The sequence below is a fragment of the Epargyreus clarus genome, unplaced genomic scaffold (assembly GCF_041222505.1).
Source record: "Epargyreus clarus isolate Ecla_fem2 unplaced genomic scaffold, WU_Ecla_fem_2.2 ptg000007l, whole genome shotgun sequence".
Taxonomy (NCBI): domain Eukaryota; kingdom Metazoa; phylum Arthropoda; class Insecta; order Lepidoptera; family Hesperiidae; genus Epargyreus; species Epargyreus clarus.
This window is the reverse complement of record NW_027332215.1, coordinates 25,261,641-25,279,220: the sequence shown is the minus strand read 5'-3', so window position 1 is coordinate 25,279,220 and position 17,580 is coordinate 25,261,641. Positions and strand designations below refer to the sequence as shown.

Below are 17,580 nucleotides of genomic sequence, written 5' to 3'. Positions count from 1 at the left end.
GACTAACTGCGTTAGGTGGTCGAACAGTGTCTCTGAGTCGTACAGATTGGAGTGTGGGGTGAGGCAGGGGGGGTTAACCTCGCCCAAGCTCTTCAATCTGTACATCAATGACCTCATAGTCGGGCTCAGCGGTACGCGTGTAGGATGTCGTATCGGTGGTATTCCATTTAACAACATTAGCTATGCGGACGACATGGTGCTGTTGGGGCCGACTGTTGGAGCAATCAGAGAACTGCTATCGGCTTGTGAGGTCTATGCCGCATCACACGGTCTAGTATATAACGTTAAAAAAAGCGAGTACATGGTGTTTAAGGCTGCCGGTAAATGTCCTGAATCCTTCCCTGCGATTACCCTAAATGGTGTTAATCTCAAACGGGTTTATCAATTTAAATATCTAGGACATCTCCTCACAGACAGCCTTAGAGATGATGTAGATATCGAAAGGGAACGCAGAGCGCTTGCGGTTCGAGGTAATATGCTGGCGCGTAGGTTTGCCCGCTGTTCACGACAGGTCCAAATTACACTCTTTAGGGCGTACTGTCAGGGATTGTACACGGGAGGACTGTGGATAGCTTATGCCAAAAAATCACTAAGCGCTCTGCGTATTCAGTATAATAATGTCTTTAGGATGATGTTGGGACTTCCTCGCTTTTGTAGAGCCTCCGAGATGTTTGCTCAGACTCAAACTGATAGCTTTCATGCCGTCATAAGGAAAAAAGTCGCATCGCTGATGAGGAGAATAAGGGATAGTCACAACATCATGCTAAAAACCGTTTGTGAGGATGTGCATGCACCTGTTTGGAGGCATTTTGCGCGGACGATGATTGAAACCAAGACGGAACTACCCATGGCTCGGTGTCGTTGTCTGCGCGGGGTGCCCCGCAAGTACATGATTTATTGATTATAGGTATAGATATAGTTGTACTAACATAGTTTTAAGTTTAATTGTAACTAACAAAATGGATCTCTGTTATCTGAAATAAAAATTTATTATTATTATTATTATTATTATACGGGAATCCGAATCTGAGTACGCTAGTCCGATACTGTTAGTCAAAAAGAAAGACGGTTCGAACCGTATGTGTGTGGATTATCGCAAGTTAAATGAGATTACGATTAAAGACCGTTTTCCACTACCCTTGATAGATGACTGTATTGATCGATTAGGTGAATATAATTTTTTCACCAGTCTTGATATGGCTACCGGGTTCCATCAAACATGGATGAACGAAGACTCCATACCGCTTACGGGTTTCGTCACACCGGAAGGGCATTATGAATATCTGAAAATGCCTTACGGTTTGGCGAATGCCCCGGTCGTTTATCAACGAATAATCTCAAAAACGCTTCGTCAGCACTTTGAGTCTGGTGAAATTCTGGTTTATGTAGATGATGTCCTGATACTGAGCAGTACCATTGAGGAGGGGTTGACGAGATTGAGAAACGTACTTAAAACTTTAACAAATGCTGGATTTTCTATCAATTTAAAGAAATGTTCTTTCTTGTCAACTACAATAGAGTACTTAGGATGCACTATAAGTCAAGTTCAGGTACGACCGAGCTATCAAAAAGTTAAAGCATTAGTTGAAGCGCCTATCCCTAAGAATGTTAAACAAACTCGTCAACTATTGGGCTTAGCGAGCTATTTTCGGCGTTACATACCCAATTTTGCCGCTAGGACTGCTGAAATTACTAAACTCATAAAGAATGGTGAACCGTTCATTTGGGGTAACAAGCAAGAAGAAGCACGGCAAGATATCATTGCACAGCTCACGAGCGATCCCGTGTTAGCTATTTTTGACCCTAGACTACCTATTGAAGTCCACACGGACGCAATTTCGGTCGGGTGCTTCTTCAAGTGCATGACAAAGGACATAAATGACCAATAGGATACTTCAGCAAACGGACTCAGGGCGCCGAGCCAAGTTATCATGCCTATGAGCTCGAAACCCTGGCGGTTGTCAAAGCCCTGCAAAACTATAGACACTATTTGGTTGGCGTTCATTTTACAGTTGTAACAGACTGTAACGCTCTAAAATCAACACAACAAAAGAAAGACTTAATGCCACGTGTAGCCAGATGGTGGATGTTCTTGCAGGACTTCGATTTTACGCTGGAGTATCGTAAGGGGACCTCAATGTCGCATGCTAATAATCGGGGCCGCAACCCAGTTAACGTCTGTAAAGTTCGTAAACAGGAGAATTGGGCTCAGATAGCGCAGGCTGCAGACGAAGAGACCCAGTGCCTTATTGGAAAACTGTCTGAGGGTCAATTAGACTCGAAACATTATGTCCATAAAAATGATATTTTGTACTATAAGTACTGTCCGGTAGGAGAGGAACCTAAACTTCTTTGTTTTGTGCCTAAGGGGCATAGGCTCAGTTTGCTTAGAGTATTTCATGATGAATATGACCATCCGGGACCTGACAAGACATTAGAACTTATTAGAAAGCATTTTTGGTTTCCCTCTCTCAAGTCATTCGTTAAAAAATACATTGATCATTGCCTAATATGTGTAACACACAAAAAGGTTCCAAGAGCTCCTCGTCAATTGATACATTCATATGAAAAACCATGTAATCCCTTTGAAGTGATCCACAGGGACGGATTAGGTCCATTGCCTAAATCAAATGGTTATAAGTACGTTCTAATAGTCATAGATGCTTTCTCGAAATATTGTTTATTGTACCCTATGGTTAGTCAAGACGCTAGCGAGTTGAAACAACGAGTTTATAATGTAATCTCTTTGTTTGGAACTCCTAAGCTAATTGTAGCAGACCGTGGACGAATGTTTCAAAGTTCTGAATTTATTAAACTTGTAACAGTGTTAGGTATTGACATGCACCTCATCACACCAGGGATGCACCATTCAAACGGGCAGGTCGAACGTTATTGTCGGACTCTTCTAAACATGATTCGCATCGAGTGTAATCATCGACGGAATGAATGGTCGAATGTCATGTGGCGGTTACAACTAGTTTTAAATATGACTAAACAAAAAACCACGAGCATGTCACCCTTGAATTTACTTGTCGGCATCGAAGCAGCTACGCCCGTGATACGTAATCTCGTCCGAGACCTCGCCCTGGAGAATGCACATCCAAACCGTGAGGCATTAAGGGAGATGCATCGTCAGCGAGCTTCCGAACGGCTGCGGGCCAACCAAAGTCGACAAGACGCGACTGTGAATGTTAACCGCAAGCCTCCTAGGACATTCGAAATTAATTCATTTGTTTTTGTCATAAAACAGGCACAGGCAACTGGCAAACTCGACGCAGGTATGCGCGGGCCATATCGTGTGGAAAATGCGCTCCCCCACGGTCGATATGAACTACAGCTGTTAGCCGGTTCATATGGCAAGTTAAGTCAAGCTGCGGCAGAATTCATGGTGCCGTGGCGAGGGGAATGGACTCCGGAAACGTGTTCTGCTTTTTTCGAGGGTCAGCTGCCTATCATCCCTATGACACTGACTAACGTCGTGCCTCTGTCACACGGATGATAATGTACAGGTGTATAATAAGCTAACGAAGTGCCTATGTTATAGATATTTAGCTAACACATGATATGCGAACGACGTGCCTATGTCATGTGGTCATTTGTTTTTATTTTGTCTGTTATACATATTTAGCTTACACATGATAAGCTAACGACGTGCCTATGTCATGTGGTCATTTGTTTTTTTTATTCGATGTACTATATAAACTATGCTAACGTCGTGCCCATGGTTCGTGTCTAATTGCGCGGTTGTGAGTAACTGTGCTATACAATCGTGCTAAAAAAATCGTGAAAAAAAATAAAGAAAAAAAGTTGCATTTTCTATTTTACAGACATAAAAATGAGTTTTATAGATGGAAAAGTTGGCAAGTAACTGTGATACATGTGTCCTGTTTTCCTATTTCCAGATGCAGACTGTAATGATGACGGTGCGGAGTCCACGCATGAGCCAGCCACTATAGGCGATAAAATGCCTTTGCTACCAGAGCCTGCGCCAAGCGTTTTCAGTGTAACTGAGAACCGCCAGCCTGAAGTTCGAAAGGCCGAGAACGTCCTTCAGTCAGGAAAGGCCGTATTGGCTGAATGACACATAATGACCGGTAATGGAATGATGCCTAAAAAAAAAAGAAAAGAAAAGCGACCACGTGCGCAGTTAAGGAGTCTGTCGCCAGCAAGCCCTGCAGAGAGCGGAAGCTCTGCCCGTTTGACTAGCTAAATTACCTCAACTCTGATAATTATTTAAAATTAGTGTTTAAATTCATATTTGCCAATTTCTTTACCTTTAATATTAAGTTGGTTTCATTTTTGTATTTTTGTTGACTAAATCAAACAGTAATTTACTTGTGTAAACGTGATTCTTTTGTTTTTATCCTTTTCCCATTTCTGGTCTCTAAGATAACATAAATAAGCACTAAGAAAGGCCTTTTGGAAATTCTACCCCTAAGAGGGTAAAATATGGGTTGACAGTTTTTTTAAATCCTTCAATTTTGAAGCAACTACTACAAAATTTTGTACCGAAGAAGGTAAAATAGGGGTTGAAAGTTCACTTGAACAACCGTCAGTTTTGAAGAAACACTATAAAATGTTGTATCTGGCTTGCTGGTTATAGATAAAGAAATTCTAACCCTAACGAGGTAACGTAATTTATGAAACTTTGAATTTAACGTTAAAGTTATGTATTTTATAGAGCGGATAATGATGCAGTTTTTCGCGAAATACTAACACGTTTTTAAAAAAGTTAACCAAACCTATGGAGTAGGGTATCACAACAAAGGACATTAAAAGGAGATTACACAAATATACTTTGGAAATGGTAATATTTTTGGGAATACTACTTCGGCTTTCTTGGTGCAGTCGGGTTTTTGATTTTTTAATTAAACTACTTGTTATACGTCATTAATGTTGGTTAGTGGGTATATATTCTTGAGAAAAATTTCTTATTAACTGGAATTTTACGAGTAATATTATTGCGTATTATTTTGTACTCATTTTAAAGTCTATTTTATTCGTCCGCTTCGAATTTTCGCTATCGATTAAATGTCGATTCGAGCCGCCATTTAGCAGATTCTAATCTTGCGCCGAATTCGAATGGCGATTCACTTGCAACACTTGGCTTGTCTGGATAAAAACAAAAACTTAAGTATAAAATTAACTTAATGCTTAATATTCTTGACTTTTCCTGGACGCCAGGCCGTCGGTCGCGGTTATTAGACAGCAGTAGTGAAATAGCTACTCTTGGAGGATTGGTTTGGGAATATATGACACGGGTCACTTTCAGTTAACTACTTAATTTCAATTTGAAGTCTAATTTTATATTTAGACTAGGTATCGCGTGGGTGCGCGAGCTGCTAAAGCAGCTCGCGGGGAAATGTCTTGTTTAGTTTTGCGTGCAAGATTTTTGTTTTATATATTTATTGAAATTTTGTTAATTTTTGGGGCCTAAGGGGTTTAAGAGTTATAGTGCAGTACATAAACAGCCGTTCAGAACATATAAAAAAAAAAACATTTTTTTTCTTTACGAACCCTTAAATGCGTTGTTATGGTTGTTGCAGTTAGTTTTCGTTCTATGGATTTTAGTTATTCATAGTTTAGTTATTAATATATCATAGAATAATTTAAAATGTACAAAAGTAATTACTGGATATTATTATTTTTATTATTCTACTCGTATAATATTAAAAAATGTCGTTTAAAATATTCATAAGAAAAATACTAAAAGTGATAGAACTTTAGATTTAAATAATATTCTGACGTTTTCTGACGAAACTATTATAATAACACTTTAATACGATTAATGGATTTAACACGAATGACTTCCACTTTCACACATATTATCACACAAAATCATATATTCAACTTGAAAATACGTAATTTTATACACTAAATTTGTATGTGAAATGTATTTTAGCAACTTAATACTCACTCCTAAGCGACCTAAACCATTCTAGGCAACACGACATTTTGTCAAAATTTGATTTCACATTTTAAAACATAAATCTGCGACGAATTTGATGAACTTGAACGAACTATTAAAAATTAGAACTTGAAATTATATTTCTTTTTGAGTTAGCTAAAAAAAATTTGTCCATTAATTTGAAATCACTCTGCGAGTGCGAGTGGCCGGTGACACTGGCACTGACGATGTGCAACTGGTGCGCGAGTTGAGCGTCCAGCGGTCGTCAGGAAACTGATTGCGGAGGGATGTGACATTGAAAACTACGTAGGCGGAGAACCAGCCCCTCGCGTCTCATTGGACTTCATCAAGGTCTCAAAATAAATGCACCAATATCAGATCAGCCTTGATATTGATTTTGATTATTGTAGCGGGCTTATTCTAGGAAATCATTAAATATATATACATATTATTTTTCAATAAAATTAAAGACAGTAATCCACTCAATATTTATGCTTAAGTACTCGTATAAGCCTTAATAATTCTATTTAGAAATAAAATAATATAGTTATATTCACATTTAAAAATAAAATATAAATAGTTGATTATATTTCGGGACATATTTCTTTATCCACATCAACCTAATAATGTCCCACAGCTAGGTCGAGAATGAAAATGAGTAGGTCCTTAATCCACCGCGCTGCCTAAGTGGTATTAGTAGACTTCACAGACCTTTGAGAACGTGTCTAAGGTTTTTTATTCACCATTACAAGTGGAATATATTTTTAAATTGCACATCAGTTTGATAATTCTGATATAATCCGCTAGGGGTGCTAATTGGAAATTGTATGGGCAAATACGTAAAAAAATATCAAAACAGTCATATTCGTCAAAACGTAAAACTCATGGTAAGAGTACAGGTCCTATACCGTTCTACTGAAACGCAAGAACTGTCTCACGCTAGACATAGGTGTACCGTGGGTGTACCGGTAATACCTGCCAGGTCAAACCATATTCAACGGCATCCTTTTAGATGGTAAATGGTAAATACCAGTGTCGTAGATTATGAGCTAAACTCTCCCTATTGAGAGACTAGTAGGGACGTGAATTGGCCAAGTGCAAGTCGTACTTACACACGGACGGTTTATTTCGCGAGGCCTAAGCTGAGCTTTGCATAAGCGTGAGTGATCACAAAAGTACTGTCAGATAAAAAGCTTTCAAATAAAAAATATTATACATATATAAGTAAAAAAATAGTAAAAAAATATATTTAATATGCAATAAAATTCCTTCCTAAAAACCTCGCGGACTATACCGTACAGCTATTAAAATTAATGCATTGTGGAAATTTTAACAGTCTACCTAATATGGTTCAATAGATAAAGCGAAAAACATCGAAAAGTAGTTTGTTGTATCGCAATCCTCATTTATTTTTAACCTTTTTTATTTTTAGTATTTGTGGTCATCGCGATACGTTACGTGTAAGTTATGGGCACATTCTAAATGTGCAAAAGGCAATTTGCTATTGTGCGAATATACGAATTGTAATTTTGATTTAGAAGACTGACCGGTTTGATTATTGACAGATCCTTGTCATCTTTACTGAAGTTCTTTATTAACAGAGAAAGAACCTCATTTGTTTATAATCTTAAATATAAAGTTTATATCTTTTAATACATTTTAATGTTTTATTTTATACTTATCCTCTATATTTACACTAGTTACTGCCTAGGTCAACCTATCCCATGCATGTAGTCAACTTACCCCGGACATGGGGTAGGTTGACCAAGCGTCAGGAGTTTAGAAAATCTACTAAATAAGTATTATCATAATAATCATATAGGTCATAGATTAGTATTTCAGATACCTGAATAGTTCTTCTATCTGTATCAACTGTTGTTTTTATTGTATTAAAGATGTATGAGCTTAAGTCAAAAGTTAGTCAACCATCCCCGGTTTCCCCTATTTCTACTCTGTAAAAATTTGAAGTGTCTATCTGTAACGGTTCAGGAGGTAGAGCCCTGCTACTGGCGGACAAATGGACAGACGGACTGACAGCGGAGGCTTAGTAATAGGGATTCGTATTTACCCTTTTAAATCGGCCACTTGTTGAGCGTAGAGAGTTTGCATCCGATCGACCTACATCCTGAGTGATGTAGGTCAACGTTCGACTCGGTTCCACAATATCATGGCGACGTTCAAGTTATTTCAATGTCAATGTCAAGCGATATTAAAACTGTGGCCGCGACTTTCCTTTTGTAATTGTTAAAGCGGTTATCAAGTACGTAAGTGTTAAAATCAACTAATCAAGTAGGTTGGTTTGTCGAAGTCATTTGACATATTTAAGCCATTGTTAACGTTAACGTAAATGATACGTAATTATTAAAGACTGTTTTGAATTACTAGGCATTGAAAGCATGTGATTAAAAGTCCGGATTAATTAAAAACGCAATAAAATATTTATGTTACATGACGGACTACTTTAAAAAGCTTAATTAAGGCATCACGTAGTTCCGTAGTTTTTAATTTTTAACCGACTTCAAAAAGGAGGTGGTTATCAATTTGGCCGGTATCTTTTTTTATGTATATACAAGAAATACTCCGCGTTAGTGAACCGATTTTTATTCTTTTTTATTGTGTAGAGACGAGCTGGAAGTTGGTCCCACTTTAATATGGTTAGGATCCATCGATGGGTTCTGGAGAAAATGAGGGGAACTCCTCCACCCATGTGAATATAATAGTCATAACTTCACCGTTTATGAACCTATTTTAATGCCTTTAATTTCGTGTGTGGACAATTGCTACAAGTTGGTCCCATTTAAGTATGATGAGGATCAGAGTGGGTTCTGGAGACAAAATATGTAACTCCTCAACCGATGGGTATAATTGAGTTGTGTTTGAAGATATTTGTCGTAGGTTCTAATGAAATTGCAAAGCCAGTTCATCATTGATTATTTAAGGGTTTGATAATGTGGCTCGGAGACAAAATATGTAACTCCTCAACCGAAAGGAATAATTGAGTTGTGTTTGAAGTTATTTGGCGTAGGTTCTAATGAAATTGCAAATCCAGTTCATCATTGACTATTTAAGGGTCTGACAATGTGGCTTGCAGACAAAATATGTAACTTCTCAACCGATGGGTATAATTGAGTTGTGTTTGAAGATATTTGGTGTAGGTTCTGATGAAGTTGCAAAGCCAGTTCATCATTGACTATTTAGTTAGGTAAGGTTGGAACATATAAGATAATATAAAAGTAAGCGAGCAGGGCGCGGTAGCGCCCTGCGAGTGGGCAGGTCCATTGATTGGATCGGTAAGTTCAGACTTTACCTTAATTCATGATCACGTGATCACATGATCACAATTTTATATTGTATTAATATAAATGTTATTATGTCATCACTAAAAAGGGTGAAAAAAATTTTTAACAAAAAAATACAACCGACTTCTATGTCACTACAAAGTAAAAAATAATTCAAATAAATGTTGGTTTAGTACATATTTCTGAAGTCCTTGAAGATACTCGTATGTACTTGTCTGTGTGGCAACGATGACATGGGCAATCTTGTCGTTTGCTCATTAGTGTATAAAACAGGTTTTTATGATTAAATTAACAATCGAGCATGCAGTCCATCTGAAATGGCCATTGTTGCCTACGGATATCCGTGAACAACAATATAGAACAGTGGTGTTTCCTGAGATGATCACAAATGCATTTCCACTAATGTACGTTAAATAGGAATGTAAGATAAGTCAGCTGACATTCACACCCCTCTACCGAAACGCAAAAACTGTACCCCTAGTATCAGTTTTTATGTTTTTACAAAAATGACTCTTTTTGAATTGTATTTGATTTGTATACATTTCCAATCAGTTCTGATACAGTCCGCTAGGGGCGCTGATTGGAAGTGCAAATACTTAAACAAATACAAAAACAGTATTTTTTGTAAAAACGTAAAAACTCATCCTAAGGGTACTATTTTACGCTAGCAATAGATGTGGCTGTGACACCTCCTGGATCAGGCATACCTACTGTTTCTACCACTTTTAAGATAACTAGCGTTATTATATTTTTTACTAGTTTTTGCCCGCGGCTTCGCCCGCGTATTAACATACACGTACATACATATGAACATGCTGACATACATAAAACTGAAAATTCGTACCTTCATTGGAATGACAGTGTCGCCATCTGGCGAAAATTATTCGAACCAACTCTGAAACCTTCGTGGGCTCATGGACAACAACTTTGCTAAAGATCATCACTTGATCAAATGCATAGTTTACGATTAATCCTTATTAATATCGATTAAAATAATCGATATTTTCGGTTCAAAAGATCCCGACGACATAATCATAATCGACAGTTCCCGTTGGAGTTCCGGGATAAAAACTATCCTATGTCCTTTCTCGGATCTCATACAATCTTTGTACAAAATTTTATTAAAATCGGTTCAGTGGTTTAGGCGTAAAGAAGAGACAAACAGACAGACAGGCATACTGAGTTACTTTCGTATTTATAATATTAGTAAGGATAATTTTGAAATCATCACATCGCGCACAAAAATCCCGACTAGGTATGACGTGTAATGCGTGTAACTTATACTTCTTACATACTTTAAGACTTACACAATATCATATTATGATAAAAATATATACAAGTCTATTTTTAAGTTAGCATTTACATTTACTCATTTCCGGGGGAAATGAAGTATAATATGATAAATGTAATATGACCATTGGCCAAGAGCAAGTTAAAAAAAAATGTGTGTGTCAGCTCCGACGCACGACTGGAGTTTACTCCTTAAGTACGATTGTCAAAACAGACGCAAAAAAGCTTCTTTAACTGAAATAAACAAGCTTATTAATATATAGATATACTATAGCTTTGCAGCATACTCTATACACGTCTTAATACACTCACAACCAGTGCAGCCAGATCGTGCGTAGAGCGTACCCCCACTATAAGATGTTTTACCGTCAGAGCGTTTTCAGATTATCCGATCCGATATCGGTGTCGGACGACGATAGCCGACATGCGATAGCCGACACCATGTGCTATTTTCACATATTTCCGACAAAATCGTTCCGATACGGCCATTTGCTCGATAGCTTAGTGCGGACAGGTCATCATGGCAGACTATAATAGAAAACTTTATTTGCTGTATCTCTTATATTTGAGACGCAAAAAAAGATCTGTTCACAGACAGTATTGGATACATCCTATTGTGGATTTATCCCACAAGCATGGTTTAGATTCTACCAGTTCAATTAATGTAATTATATCGTATTTAAATGATGACGACGCCATGATGACAACCAAACTAGTAAACAAGTTCAAAATGGCCGCCGCGCATCGGGCTCTACGCACACAGAGACAATTTAGATACACGTAGAGCACACATACAAACATTATCGCCCGACGGCTCACGGGCGTCCGATGGTGTCGCCAGCATATCGCTGTCGGCTCCGATATCCGATATCGGAACGGACAATGTGAAAGGCAGGTACATGTTTCATACATTTTACTTACCCCGATATCGTATCGGCGTCCGATACCGATATCGGATCGGATAATGTGAAAACGCTCTCAGTAAGAGTGAGAGAAAGCATTATTAAGTATAGACAAAGTAAGGGTACACACTACCCACCATAGATATAGGATATCAAAGATACACACTGTCAGTTTAAACGCATTACCAAAATTGATATGTGTATGCGTGCGTAATAGTGTTGTTACCTTCATACTTTTTATCGATCGACATCCAGTATTAATTTGATGAGCCAGCCGTGGCGACGTAGCTTTCGTATCCAAATTATTACACAAATTAATAAAATACCATATTTTCATAGATGATTATTTATTAATATTATAAAATAAGTATTATTATACACAACTTGCTTTAAAGGTGAAGGAAAATAGCCTAATCCTTTTCACTTTCTTATTTACATACAATTATTTTACCAAACGTCCAAAACCTTAGTAAACAAATATACGTACCGCTTTGCGTGGCGTTCAACCACTTGTTGATACGACAAGAAAATTCATAGGCATTAAAGCGGCTACCCAGAAATAGGTCAACAACCTTGTGACGTAAGGGGCGCACGAAAAGCCAATGTCATACCCGAGACGGCGGTTACATTCTTGGTTTTCAATTGGTACCAACGATTTGAGTACATTAAAGACTTGAAGACTGTTTTCAGTCAATTTATACTGAATGATTTAACATTAGATAATTGAGATGATTTCTCTAAAAACTCGAATTTATTGCAACACAAGTGAAACAATGATGCTTTTAAGCGTTTTGTCGTCAAGGAAGTGTGGAGGGCATCAGTGCGAATACGGTCACTTCCGTGACGGACTTACAAGGTTAAATCGTGGCAGATTTACTGGTAAAATTAAATATTACCTACTTAACTAATTTATAAAAAAAATACGAGGTGAACTGTTTAAAAAGTATCGCGAACTAAGAATTTCCGCGCGTTACGTAGTATTTTTGGAGTTTACTCCTTAAGAAACGATTTGAGTTATAAGGCTCGGTACGGAAATTTTATGAGGAGTAAAATCAAGTGTAACACGAAAAGTTGAGGCGTTACGTAGAAAGAGACAAACATATATATCCACACTTTACGCGCAACACCAGGGAAGTCACTGAATAGAAATGTCATAATTTTGTACTATTTTTTATAATATAGGCGAGGCGGGCATGCTGTCTACCTGATGGTAAGCGGCTACTTCCGCCCATGGACATCCGTAATCATCCCCAGATAGGATTAGTTATTCCTACCTCAGGTAGGCCACAGATGAGCCGCTGTCTCTGAGGACTAAGCTGGAACGTCTCGGATAAGTATGTCTCCCTTACCACACCCTTCAAATCAGAACACAGCAGCGCTTAACACTGCTGTGAGAAATAGGTGTGGCGGTGTTGCCGCCAGAGTCGAACCACAAAGGGTTCTACCATCTTCAATTTGGTTATATAATAATTACCAGTTGGTGTGTCGGAAAAGTTTTCATAATACATCAAATTTTCAGAGACTCGAATTCTTGGAAGTTTGAATGATTTTGTGCGTTTTCTTGTGTTTTAGGTAAATATTAACAAAAACACATATGTACCGTTTATTTTGAAAGTGGTGTAAGTCCATTTTCTTTGGTTTCGAGAAAATAAAGGTACTATATTTGTTGATTTAAAAATACAGGCAAATCATATGAGGTCTGGCATTGTTTCTATTGTTTTATCAACATTTAATTTGTTTATATAAATTTGTTTTTGGCTAATTAGACTACGATAACACATATTAATGTGCTGTAAATGGACTTACACCACTTTCAAAATTAGACAATTGTAAAAATTTCAGTTATGCGCTGTACATTTGCTAATACATTTCTCTAATTTTTTAATATCTATCTTTTAACTTACGAGTAGTGGAAACACGGAGGGGAAACAATGCAAATCGTCCGCGGGCGAAACCGCGGGACACAGCTAGTATTAAATAAATGAAAGATAATAAAACACTGATCGGCATCCATCTGCTGTGCCACCTACCTCTGTCAATTGGACTTACACCACTTTCATAATCGATGATTATGCAATTTCATTTACCGACCGATTTTAAGTTGTACAAAACATGGGATTTTTTTGAGATTTAAACACGGACTAGTTATATATAAAAAAAAAAATACATTAAATTAAGCATGAATTACGTGATAGCTCATTTTTCTCAAAAATGGACTTGCACCACTTTCAAAATAAACGGTCCATATGTTGATATCTACCTATTTTTTTGTCTTTATTATTGATTATCATTATTATATTAAATTCGGATTTCTTCGTACGGTGCTTTCCTTTACCATATTAGTTAATTTAAAACAATAATTACCTCCTTAAACGCACGTCTCATCTTCAAAAAATAACAGATGCGTACCTAAGATTCGACATTTCAGAAATACATTCAAAAATACATACAGCAAATATTCTTACTTCAGTGTTTCTACATTAAATTGTGAAGGTGGCAATTAACTCATAATCATCAAAGAAATATAATTTAAATAATTTTCAAAAGTGTGAATAATTAAACATTAAAAACATTAGTTGGCGTTTCTATGTCTTGACATTATCAATCGTCGTTCCCATTTTATGACACAAATCGAAATCAATACCAAGTTAATAATTGTAAAATAAAATGTCTATATCTTTAATGCAGACGTGAAATGTCAATGACATCCAGAATGAATAGAGGCAATTTGCGACCGAAGTTATAAGGTCGCGGCGAAACAGCCCACAACTATCTCCCATAATAAATGCATAGGTAAGTTACAATCAATGTGATCAAATAGCTATTATACCAGTCATTACTGGTTATTATGTAAAATAACTAATTTGTCTAGACAATGTGATAAATTAATTACTTTATCCGGCTGTTATATGTATATAATAGCAGGTTAAAATTATTCAAAGTAATAAATATGTTTTTTTAAAAGCCCGAAGTACGGTAAAGCTTAAGATTAACTGAAATTATTAATAATTAATTCTGTTGTATCTACGTCAACTTGGTCGTTGTATAATTGACTGATATAAAAAAGGAAATATTTAGTACATCGGGTTTAAATTATTTTTAAATATTTAGTTATTATTTTATTAACCAGTAATAAAAGCTTGTTTTTAAAAAGATTTCTTATGATTTATTTTTAACTTTTTAGTATTGTGTTTTCGATTATGTAGCCTGCTTCATCATCAGACCCTGATTACCATCTAGCACCAAGGAACTCGTTAAGACGATCAATACGAGCCTCAACTCGATGGGGTTGAGTCGTTTAATTACCGAGTCCCTATAGCCATCTTTGACCTGCATCATCAGACCCTGGTTACCATCTAGCACCAAAGTACTCATTAAAACGAATCATACGAACCCAAACTCGATGAGGGTGTATCGCTTAATTACCGAGTTTCCATGGCCATTTTCCAGCTCCATCATCAGACCCTGGTTAACATCTAGCACCAAAGTTCTCGTTAAGACAAATCATACAAGCCCAAATTCGATGGGCTTGGGTCACTTAACTTGTTCCTATGGCCATCTTCGGGCTGCATCATCAAACCCTGTTTACTAGGAGCAAAGTATTAGTTGAAATAAAATCCGTCTCCCTTTCATATACCTATATTGGGTTGGTTGAACAAAAATATGTAACACCTAATACCTGATCCGCCATTATGTATTGGCGGCCATCTTGGATTTGAGCTTTTTTACTCGTATAATGCGTTGTATTCTTCAAGTTAAGCCCTTTCATTTGATGCCCATATTGCGTGGTTTGTCTTGAAATATGTACGCCGCCATTTTGTTACGGCGGCCACATTGGATTGACAACATAACTAAATTTATATTATTGCATTAACGCATCACACGTAATTAAGATACATACCAAATTTCAGCTCAATCGGACATTGGGAAGTCGGTGAAATTTAGTTCAAGATTTCATTACAAACACCGGGACAGGTGAAACGCAATAAAAGCTTGTAAAAATAAAAATCTCTTGAAGACAAATAGGGGTCGCCATACAAGGAACTGTTATTTTTGGCGTCTTCAGCTTTATGTATTGAACCATGTTACAATGATAATCATAACAAATACTTGGCCAATTATTGTATTTAATAAAATTTAATCGAGCTGTCATTGTTGTGGTACACTCAAAACATTATTGGGTTTAATACTCGGAACATTATGCTAGTTATTGTTCTGAGGTTTAATGTATATAATTCTTACGGCAGGTGTCATTGGATGTGAATAGATGTTAATCACTATGAAATGTAAATTGTTTTAAATCACAAAATAGACGTGCTATTATTTTAAGTTATCCCGTTCCTTCTCAATTTTTTTCGCATCTAATTTTACCATCATTATATGAACAATAAAATAATGCTAAAAAAACCATTAATCTTATTATTTGTAATCGTTTATTGGACATATAAAATAAAAGATCATTATTTAACAATATATAGTAGTGTTCAATATGTAGAGAGAAATAGAACTGGGTCTATTATATATGTAAAACTAAATCTGTCTACGAATATAATCGGGTCAGAGTGCACTTTACGCAGCAGTGTGTCTGTGACAGCGGCCGCGCTGGACGGATGAGGATTACGGTTATTTAATTTCGGCGGTGCGCACACTGCGCCGAGCCTGCCATTAACCTGTTACGCCCGCTCATATCACATTATAGTTTTAAATCCGTTTCAGTACCCTTACAATGAGTTTTTACGTTTTTACAAAAATTACAGTTTTATATTTGTTTACGTATTTGCCCATAGATTTCCAATCAGCGCCCCTAGCACACTGATTCAGAACTGATTGGAAATGTTTGGGAAATACGTAAACAAATACCTACTAAAACAATCATTTTTGTAAAGCCGTAAAAATATATTTTTTTATAATACAGAAGTAGTAGACGAGCATGCAGTCCACCTGATGGTAAGTGGCTACTGCCACCCATGGATATCTGTAATCAACCCCAGATAGGATTAGATATTCCTACCTGATGTCGGCCACAGATGCGCCGCTATCCCTGAGGACTAAGCTGGAACGCCTCGGAAAAGTACTTATACTTACCACACCCTTCAAAACGGAACACAGCAGTGCCTAACACTGCTATTAGGCAGAAATAGGTGTGGCGGTACTGCCACCGGAGACGAACCACAAAAGGTTCTACCACCTACAAATTCAGGGTACCATATTAAGGGTACTGTTTTTTTGGGTCTATGAATAAAATAATCAACGCTGAGAGACATCTATCTGTCAGCGTTGATATAATTGATTTATTTAATGTTATTGTCCTGAATACAGCTGAATAATTAATGTGCTTAGTATGAACACGTTAACGTATATTATTGGTTTATAATATAGTGCGAAACATACTTAAATTGTATAGGTAATCAAAATATATTTTTGTCGATCTTGTTAAACAATATAAAAAGATAAACATACAAAAACAACACTTACCTAATCATAATTGATTGACTTAATTAGATTAGTTGAATGCAAAAATCATAGAACGTTTGAATTTTGAAAAGTAGAAGAACTAGTAGAGTTTAACCGGGACAGTACCGATATAACAGCTTTTACAACCGTGAAGCTGTTCTTGCATTTCTGTAGAAGGGTGTGGATATCGGCGGACCTACGTTTGAGCGTTATCTGATCTTAGTCCACACGAGTGGCAACGCATCTGTGATCGGCTTCAGGTAGAACCCGACCTCCATATGAAGCTGAATGCAAATGTATGCCTGAGCGATAGTGCCCACCTACTATCATATTGCGTCGCATGCTCGTTTGTTATTTCAATCTTATAAAAAAAAATTACAAAAAAATACAACCGACTTCTATGTCACTACAAAGTAATAATTCAAATAAATGTTGGTTTAGTACATATTTCTGAAGTCGTACGCGAAAAGTTTTAACTAATGAATGGCAGAGATTTAACTGCCAAATCATTATGAAAAAATATGTATTTTATTAAAATTGAGGCTATTCCTTTAATTTGTCGCATAATATTACTTCCCAGAATTTGATACTTATAAGCGACACTATCAGATAGTGCAATAATATAGAGGATGTATTTTTTTTTCAAAATAAACTCGTTCGATTCCCGGCTAAAGAAAAAAATATTTTAAAAAACCAATAATGTAGTTTTAGTTTTTATCAAAATCGG

General features: G+C 36.8%; 1 protein-coding gene across 1 annotated transcript in view; it reads right to left on the bottom strand.

The window, feature by feature from the left end:
* Positions 1-14,597: 14,597 nt before the first annotated feature.
* Positions 14,598-17,580, bottom strand: part of LOC140743810 (uncharacterized) — a 36,992-nt gene continuing 34,009 nt past the window's right edge. The window contains exon 5 of the mRNA XM_073075398.1: positions 14,598-14,755. Coding sequence (XP_072931499.1) covers positions 14,598-14,755 — 158 coding nt within the window. The remainder of the gene's footprint in view (positions 14,756-17,580) is intronic.